At 39.7% G+C, this 9,410-nt stretch overlaps 2 protein-coding genes across 2 annotated transcripts; both read left to right on the top strand.

The window, feature by feature from the left end:
* The first annotated feature begins 2,006 nt into the window (after positions 1-2,006).
* LOC115692934 (probable aspartic proteinase GIP2) lies at positions 2,007-3,242 on the top strand. The gene is made up of 2 exons (XM_030619922.1): positions 2,007-2,202; positions 2,386-3,242. Exons 1-2 carry the CDS (start codon positions 2,007-2,009, stop codon positions 3,240-3,242), a joined length of 1,053 nt encoding a protein of 350 aa, XP_030475782.1.
* Positions 3,243-6,684: 3,442 nt separating this feature from the next.
* On the top strand, positions 6,685-8,367 carry LOC130140194 (probable aspartic proteinase GIP2). Its single transcript, XM_056318934.1, has 2 exons — positions 6,685-7,215; positions 7,588-8,367. The coding sequence occupies exons 1-2, from the start codon at positions 6,685-6,687 to the stop codon at positions 8,365-8,367; spliced, it is 1,311 nt and encodes a 436-aa protein (XP_056174909.1).
* Positions 8,368-9,410: the final 1,043 nt, after the last annotated feature.

The raw sequence follows: 9,410 nt of genomic DNA, 5'->3' as shown, positions 1-9,410 counted from the left end.
GATTTGTACGTGGAACGGCCTGTGGAAAAAAGGGCTTGTAAAATATATTTAAGTAAAATGGCAATAATTTGTCTTATCTGTTATGCTTTGCTTGATTTCCAGCTGTTATTATGGGAATTTGTTTATACACGTTTCCGCATGTGCTTAATAATCAGATGAAAGAAACGGGACGGCGACAAGCCTGTAATGTCAAATTAATAACCCCGAGGTAAGATAAGGACGTTACAACCCACCACTTAAAGATCCATCAGGATATTAGCTACTCGTGGGGAAATTAATTTATCTCACCATGACCAGGCCTGATATATGTTATATGGAAGACAAAGAAACAATCAACTGTGTCTTTATCATCAGGTGAGTCATAATATCGAGCTATGGTGAAAACTATTTGTGAGATAGTTTGGATACGAGGTTTGCTATTGGATCTTGGGGTACGAATTGATGGACTAAGTGAACTATTTTGTGACAATGATGCAGCACTAAAATTAGCAGCAAACCCAGTTTTTCATGAAATGACCAAACATATAGAAGTTGACTGTCACTTAACTCGAGAAAAAATTCAAGAAGGGATCATTACAACTCGAGGAATTGGAACTGTGGAATAGCCTACAGACATCTTCACTAAGCCTTTGTTCAAGAGACAGCATGCGTATCTACTAAGCAAGTTGGGCGTCTTTGACATATACAAGCCGCCAGCTTGAGGGAGAGTGTTGGAGAAAGATATGATTTGATGCTTGACTCCGATTCTAATCACGGAGATTGAAGATTAATTGATTTGATCAATCGAGATAAAATAGGAAAATGTATCATGTTTATTCTTTCTTTGATTTCCTTCTGTACTATAAATAGTGGTATGTACATGTGCATAATACATAAGACAGAATACACAAATTTCCAACATTCTTCCTTCTTTATAATTTCTGTCAATTTTAACAAGAGAGGGCGTGACACAAAAATCTAATCGGCTCTCATGATGAATCTTTCTCCAAGTCAATGGGTATCAAGATCACTCGAACACCGTCTGTTAATTATATATGCTTTGAGTTTCTTTGTGTGAGCTCAAATGATTCATGAAATTTTTCGAGATAGATATGTAAAAATTCGAGCTGAGGAATTTTTGGAGATACGCGATGGAAGCGAAGGGCTCAAGCGACATGGATGAAAGTGTGTTTTACCGTTATAGGGTAAATATCCGTTAAATGATAAAGTATATACGAAAAAGGTAATTAGATGAAAAAAAGAACAAATGGAGTTGATGGCAACATTGATGAATCTATGCAGGTTACGATCGATATTAAGCCTCGTTCGGTCGGAACTTGGCAGTATTTCCAAGTTTGGACCGGCTCACTTGCCGTCGAACCGGTCAGTTGGTCTTGGATAACCTTAGATATGGTAATTATCCTGTTAAGTGTTAAGCACATCAAATTTGACATTAAAATGCATCTTTTACATCCCAAAATCATCAAAGTTGTCAAAAAAATATCATAACTATCAATGTTATCTGCCGAAATGTTTGTTGGCCTAGGCTAGCTCTTTCGAGACTCCATGCATTTAGATTTAGACTAGGTCGTCACCTTTAATTTGTACTTTCTGCCCTTTAGTGGGTGGTCAAAGCAATGCATGAGTACAAGAACTCCATCTTGCACATGAGTGATGAAAAAAGCGAGAGTGAGTCGATGTAATGCATGAGGATTGAGTACTAAGAACGCCATATTGCACACAGCTAAGGCAAAAGTCCAACGAGCTCCTTCTCAATCTAGGGGAAATCTACTCTAAGGTACAATGTCTCCCATACATTGTGTACTAAAGCACATGATCCGATCAGTTCAAATGCACTTGTTATTTGGTGTCTGAACTTTACTCAAATCTAGTATCTTTACCTTCTGATTAAGAATCATAAAGCCCTCGATGAAGCTGAAAAGACAATGCTTTTCTTCCATAAAATCTCCCCTTCTCAATCATCAATGTCATGTGTTAACTAATTGACATACCAAAAGTTGACCAGAATGTGCAATCTTATGCTTGCTTTGCTCATCTTCGTGTTGGGTCTTTCGTCCCTGGAAGTCTTGGCTCAACCTTTTCACACTCAAGTTACGTCCCTCCACAGGGACCCCAACAGTTCCCTCCACACCATCACCCTCACGCTGAACCCGTCCGAGCAATATCTTGTTGATCTTGACGCCCCTTTCATCTGGAACCTATGTGATTCGCCGCAACCCACGGTCTTTTGTGGCGAGCCCAAGTTCTTGACCACTCGCAGTTACATCTCTCTGCTATGCCCCTAGACAAATAGCACAGATGGCCAGTTCTCTTGCTGTGACACACCTGTGAACCCGATCTCCGGGTCATGTGCCTCATCTTATTTGAGTCTCAATGTTCTCACAGTATATTGGACCGCCGGTAGATCTCTCTCTGAATACAGGATACAGTACTTCAATCGGTATGTCTTGTCTGCTCCATCATCTCTCTTGCAATCTCTTCCAGCACAAGCAATCGGTGTCGCTTCATTGTCGTGGTCCACTCTCTCTCTACCATATCAATTTACCAAAGATATCCACGAGATTACACAGAAATTCTCCCTTTGCCTCTCGAGCTCAACTGATGATCAAGGAGTCATTTTCTTCGGTGACGGTCCATACTATCTTGAACCTCCGGCAAACTTTGATGCTTCAAGCGTACTTTCCTACACCCCATTGATGAAGAATCCCCCAACGCTGGGATATTTTATCAATGTGACGGGGATATCGATCAACCGAAAGGCCATTAGGGCTCCAACGAACATGTTTGCGCTTGACAAAAATGGAGGCGTGAAGCTCAGTACTACACTGCCGTACACTACCCTTGGGAGTGACATTTATAGTGTCTTCATAGGAGAATTCAAGAAGGCTCTGAAAGGCATCCCTCGAGGGAAGAAGGTGAGTCCATTCGACTTTTGCTTAAAGACGAATGTCACGCGACAGAAGAAGGACGAGAGCATTCCTCGAATTGATCTAGTGCTAGGAGATGGGGGGTACTGGACTATTCACGAATCTAATCTACTGAAACAAGTGGACAACAATGTAGCGTGCTTGGCATTTGTCGACGGCGGACACAGGGCGGAGCATGCAGTGGTGATCGGGACGTACCAAATGGAGAATATAATGTTGCAATTTGATTTGGTCCAGTCGAGATTGGGATTCAGCTCTTCCTTGTCCTCCTTTGGGAGCTCATGTGGTAACTTCGATTTCACCGTTCGGCCTTGAGCATTTCTTTGCTTCTCAAGGGAAGTTCGATCATAAAGAACGAGCTACGTGCCTTTTCTTGTATGCAAAATAAAGTGCCCATGTCCTAGACCAACTCTCTGTCTGGGAAAGTCTCATGTAACGAAAGCATTTGCGTATGATCATCCGTTCTATCGTCTAAAGCGACGACACATCCCATTTTTAAGGATCTCAGTTTCAGGCGTTTGGCGCAACTTTTGCCCAAAAACTTTGTACTTGTGCAAAGGACATTGATTCAAAGAACTTTAATGAAAAGCAAATAATATTTTTGCACGTTGGATTAACAAGTAGAAATCTTGCTCTGAGCCAAAGAAAAGAACTATTATAAACATTTTGCTTAAATAAAACCGTATACCAACTTCAGAAGAACGAATTATTGAATCCACGAGCAAATGCGTAAGTTAACAATTCTGTCCGACAACAATCTTTCTCGAAGGATTTCAAATCTTGAATTTCTTATTTTCTTTTATCTTTCCACATATTTTTATACGTTTCATTTGTAAATTGTGTAACTATTATAAAGAGTCCCTCCCACACCTTGTCTATCCCAAAGACAATTGTCTCTTTCCAAAGTACAACATTTTTTCTTGTGGGTTGACAAATGGCCGGATATTATGCTCTAATAATACTATGATCATCCCTCAATAGGCTTACAACTAAGAGACAAGAGCAAGACTCAAAAACCTCTCAAATACAGTCCAATTTCTCACGTCCCCATATTCTTTCAAGGACCATTGTCCAGTGTCCAGCACAAGTTTTAACGTATTTATAAGCCTCCAACTTTTTTTTTGATCAAATTTAATCCTCCAACTTCGAACGTTTGCTTTTGAGTCTTGTAGTTGTTATATCCATCTGTTTCTGCCCATAAAATTCGGAAAGTTACGTCTATGACCCTTTTTTTAAGTTTATAAATGGAACACATTTACTCTAAGTTCTCGGCTTCATGTACGAAAGCAATTGAGTCCTAAACTTCTGTACCGACATAATCAAATCCTTATTCTTTTTGGAAAAAAAAAATGTAATCAGGTCCAGATGAAAAATATTGAAAGTTGCACTACTAAAGAATGGGAGAATACGGGATGAGCAAAACTGTCGTAAAATATGTAAGCTTTTCTTGCTATAATACATTTGATGTTAAATCATGATAATATTAGTTTAGGATTTTTAATCTTTTGGACATGTGCTTTTAAGGAAAGTAACACCCAATTTTTCCTTTTCGACAGTTCGACCTATAATTTCTCATTTATGGATGTTGATAAGATCCTTACATTTAGCAGCACCTTATGATGGCATAGCCTTAAAGTGAAGGGCGAGGTTCAAATGAGGAAATGCTTACGGTGGATATGTAGGCACCCATAGACAAGGAAGGGTGTAGTAATCGACATAATGTTTCGGGGAGTTGAAAATAAGCATAGATCCGGAGATTCCGGAATTGGTCAGCCTTTGGAAGTGGTGTTGATCCATGAGCAGGCAAGATACAACTTAACGAATTGAAACATCTTAGTAGCCAGGGGAAACGTAAGCAAAAGCAATTCCCGTAGCAGCGGCGAGCAAAATGGGAGCAACCTAAAACGTGAAAACAGGGTTGTGGGAGAGCAATACAAGCATCGTGCTACTAGGCGAAGCAGTGAAATATTGCACCCTAGATGGTGAGAGTTCAATAGCCGAAAGTTTTATATATATATATATATATATATATATATATATATATAAAATTTCCATTTCCATATATTACTAAAAAAGAGATATTTCGATTCCCTTTGAATTGGCTTTGGATGTTTTGATGAGCTCTACTTGATGATGTTCCCTCTCTTATTCTATGTAAACTTTGTCTAATCCAGCGAAAGATGAACTTATGTTGGGAAGGGTTTCATGCATTTTAGTCTAAGTCAATCAGGTTTCAGACAAAACCTCATATTTTTGTCACCGGACTAAAAGAAGACAAATGGTCGGTGATGGTATCATGTCCACGAAAGATCGATAAATCTTATGTTATTCCCACCGTCGTCTGGTTCTCATTAGAGAGTGCCTGCGCCTACTGGTCGCCTCAGCTGTAATCAATGACAAGGAATTATTCATGGAGAAGACAACGAAGCAACGTTAGTTGCGTATTAATTAATTGCTTATTTGCTGACCGATTAATTAAGGGATAATGACACAAACAGTCCCTGAACTTTGGCTTAATGTGCAATTTGGTCCCTGAACTTTTAATTTGTTCAATGTAGTCCCTGAACTTTAACTTAATATTCAAATGTAGTCCCTGAACTTTAACTTAATGTTCAATGTGGTCCCTGAACTTTTAGTAAATGTTCAATTTAGTCCCTGAACTATATGAAAATATACAATATAGTCCCTGAACTTGAATTAATGGAAGGACTACATTGAACATTTTTATAAAGTTCAGGGACTATATTGAACATGTACCAAAAGTTCAGGGACCACATTGAACAAATTGAAAGTTCAGGGACCATATTGAACATTGGGTTAAAGTTCAAGGACTATATTGAACAAATTAAAAGTTCAGGGACCAAATTGCACATTGAGTCAAAGTTCAGGGACTGTTTGTGTCATTTTTCCATTAATTAATTCTTGACCTAGAATAAGATCACATGGCCTAAAGGCATATACCACTATTTTAATTCCTATTAGAGGCCATGATCTCTTCCTTCTGTCTCCCCCAATCAAGAAAGAAAAAGCATCCCCATCCACTAATCTTTCTTCTCTATTAACAATGACCACGTTAGCGCCGACCGTATCATATAAATTGACCGGTGTCCACTTTAGCAGTTTCTTGCCAAAATTAGCCATATGAACTCAATTGCCAAAACCTGAAAATGTTTAGTACTAAATTGGCACAATTGAAATGTTTAGGTCTGAATTAGCACAAGTGCAATAAATTTAGAACTTTTTTTTGGTAATTATCCCTGTTATTATGTCCATATAGATCGATAAAGAGGTGCAATTTCAATGCAATTCTGGTGGAATTTTTTTTAATTCGTATGTTATCAACACCGTCATCTCGTTCTCACTAGATATTGGCAACACGTACTGGTCGCCTCACTAATAATCAATGACAATGAATTATTCATTGAAAAGACGACGAAGCAACATTAGTGCTCATTACTAATTGTATATTGTCCACTACGAATTTGACGAACTTTTGAGGGTCAAGTCAAAGAAATCGACCCCGTTTCTCAATTGTGAGACAAGGAAAGAGTTTGACGGATGTCTCAGCCATCGCCTTTATCAATTGCTTATTTGTTGGCGCCTGATTAATTAATTCGTGATAAAGGATAAGATCACATGGCCTAAAGGCATATACCTCTATTCAAACCCCTATAAGAGGACATGATCTCTTCCTTCTATCTCCACCAATCTAGAGAAAAGCATCATTATTCACTTATCTTTTCTTCTTCTATTAACAATGGCCACTTCCTCTAGTTTCATTTTCTGTTCTTTGCTCCTGTGCTTAGTCTCTTCCCAAACCCTAGCCATCACAAGTTTTCAGCCCAAGGCACTTGTTGTTCCTGTGACCAAAGACTCCTCAACGCTCCAATACACAACCCAAATCAAGCAAAGAACACCACTTGTGCCCATTAAGCTGACCATTGATGTGGGTGGGATTTTCCAGTGGGTGGATTGTGGAAGTGGGTATGTTTCATCTTCCTATAGGCCGGTCTCTTGTGACTCTCCAATATGCAAGGCTTCAGGGTCAGGTGCTTGTGAGACAGAATGTTACTCTCCTCCTGGACCCGGGTGCTACAACAACACCTGCAGCCACATCCCTAACAGCCCGTTTAGCAGCATAGGCTTCGGCGGTGGCGAGATGGCCTCCGACACCACCGTTGTTCAGTCCACTGATGGGAGGACGGTCGGGAAGGCGGTTGTGGTGTCAGCGGTAGTCTTCACGTGTGGTACAACTTCACTGCTTGAGGGCCTGTCTGCTGGTGCTCTGGTGAGTTTCCTATGATTAAACAGTCAATACACGACAAAAGAACACATGACAAATCGCATATATAACAAATGAGATACTGGTTGACAAAACAAAGAGGTTTCTGTTTTAACACGTTTACAGACGAGTTGTTTATCTCTCTATCAGTATTCATAAGGTTATCTGTGCTTTAAAAGTAGAATTATCAGTCAACAATACATGAAAAACCGGAGGAATTATCTTTCTTGTAATTTTTATCACGACACATCAGTGTGCGTTTGTTGAACATGTTGGCAAAAGGTTCTTAATCTTTGTTCTAGCACTACTAACCAGTACCTATGGAAGTACGCACAAATATGATAGGCGAAAACTGATTGATACTTTCTTGCACTCTAGGGAATGGCCGGGCTCGGACGATCTGAAGTGTCGCTCCCTGTCCAATTTGCTTCTGCTTTCAAATTTTCCAAAAAATTTGCCATGTGCTTGAGCTCTTCTTCAAGCTCCAACGGTGTCATATTCTTTGGTGACGGGCCTTATGTGTTCCTCCCTAAAGTCGAGGTCTCTAAGTCACTCATGTACACCCCATTAATCCTCAACCCAGTAAGCACTGCAGGATCTTATTTCGAGGGTAACCCATCAACGGACTACTTCATAAACCTCACCTCCATCAAGATCAATGGAAAAGCAGTCCCGCTGAGAGCGGCCTTACTGAACATCACTCAAGGAAACGGAGGGACGAAGATCAGCACTGTTAATCCATACACAGTGATGGAAACCTCAATCTTCAAGGCCTTTGTGAAGGTGTTCAGACAAGAAGCCAAGAACTTGACTAAGGTCTCGTCCGTTAAGCCATTCAAGTACTGCTTTAGCTCCAAGAACACTCCGAGCACAAGAGTGGGACCAGCTGTTCCGATCATTGATCTGGTGATGCACAGCAGCAGTGTTTATTGGAGGATCTTTGGAGCGAATTCAATGGTGCAAGTGAAGGAAGATGTCATATGCTTGGGTTTCGTCGATGGCGGCTCGAACCCAAGGACATCCATTGTTATTGGTGGCTATCAATTGGAGGATAATCTTGTTCAGATTGACTTGGAGAAAGCAAGGCTTGGATTTAGCTCCTCTCTTCTTTTCAAGCAAACTACCTGTTCCAACTTCAACTTCACGTCAAGCGCGTGATTCTGAATCTGATTGTTTGCTGCGCTTTCTATCCAAATTGCATGATGGATTTTGATGAGATCAATGAATTGGACGAATGTTGTATTCCTATTTTTTTGCGAATTTAGTGAAAATAAGCTGCAAACTGTGGTTATCGCAGCCAAAGCCAAAAATAAAATTGCCTCAGAGATAATCATCCCATTGTGCTTTCATTGTAAAACTTATTTGTTTATGAAATATGGTTTTATCTTACACAGATCAGTGAATCATCCATGAAGTTCGCCATATTCAAAGTGGTCAAAGGACTAGAGTTTGTTTCACAATATTTGCCTCATTCCTATTAAAGCTTAACCAGTGAACTGTACCTGCTGGATCTTATATGGAAACTAGAAATTTGCTTATCTATATGATAGTCTTACGGGTAAGTTTCGATAACAAAATGCGAAGACTTGACACTATAAACATATGGTTGGTCTATGAATAGGCAAGTTTTTTCATCAACTTTATTAGTACGGTCAAACATGTCTTCATTTCGGATGGTTGCCGTTTTCTTTTTGGTGCGTGAAAAACAACGAAATAAGATTCCTGAAGATGCAGCCGGTCAAAACAAATGCCCACAGAAATTTAAAAAGAAAAAAAGGAAGTTTCCTTCATGCTCGGATGGACTTGCTGATTTGGGCCACTTTCCTTATTATTATAGTTTAGCTTGTGGGATATTGTATTTGCTGGTCAGAAGAGAATTTATTTGTGATTTGGGAGTGTTGTTCGTGTGTGCGCGCCTGCGCCGTGAGATAAGAAGTGGCTGCAACATTCGAGTAATCATGTGACGCTGAACACTGCGAGTTTTGGGTGTTATTTAAGATAAGGAAATATTTGAGCGTATGAGCAATTGTAACTCAGTAATTCTCCGATTGTTTAGCGGATTATTTGCTGCTTGCTCTCCCTGTGAAGTAGGTACTTGCACTCGGACTGAATTATGTAAATCTGTTATATTCTTTGTTGTTTGCCATTTACCTCTCTCGTGCTATTTAATTGCAAGATTCGTTAACTTCCACATCATTTTT

Source organism: Syzygium oleosum, unplaced genomic scaffold (assembly GCF_021117445.2).
Source record: "Syzygium oleosum isolate NSW1041296 unplaced genomic scaffold, Sole_v2.1 Sole_v2.17, whole genome shotgun sequence".
NCBI lineage: Eukaryota > Viridiplantae > Streptophyta > Magnoliopsida > Myrtales > Myrtaceae > Syzygium > Syzygium oleosum.
This window is presented reverse-complemented; position numbering and strand designations above follow the sequence as displayed.

Coding starts and splice junctions, on each gene's coding strand:
- LOC130140194 (XM_056318934.1), top strand. CDS start 6,685: ATGGCCACTTCCTCTAGTTTCATTTTCTGTTCTTTGCTCCTGTGCTTA. Junction 7,216..7,587: donor GCCTGTCTGCTGGTGCTCTG/GTGAGTTTCCTA, acceptor CTTGCACTCTAG/GGAATGGCCGGGCTCGGACG.
- LOC115692934 (XM_030619922.1), top strand. CDS start 2,007: ATGTGCAATCTTATGCTTGCTTTGCTCATCTTCGTGTTGGGTCTTTCG. Junction 2,203..2,385: donor CCCTTTCATCTGGAACCTAT/GTGATTCGCCGC, acceptor ATGTTCTCACAG/TATATTGGACCGCCGGTAGA.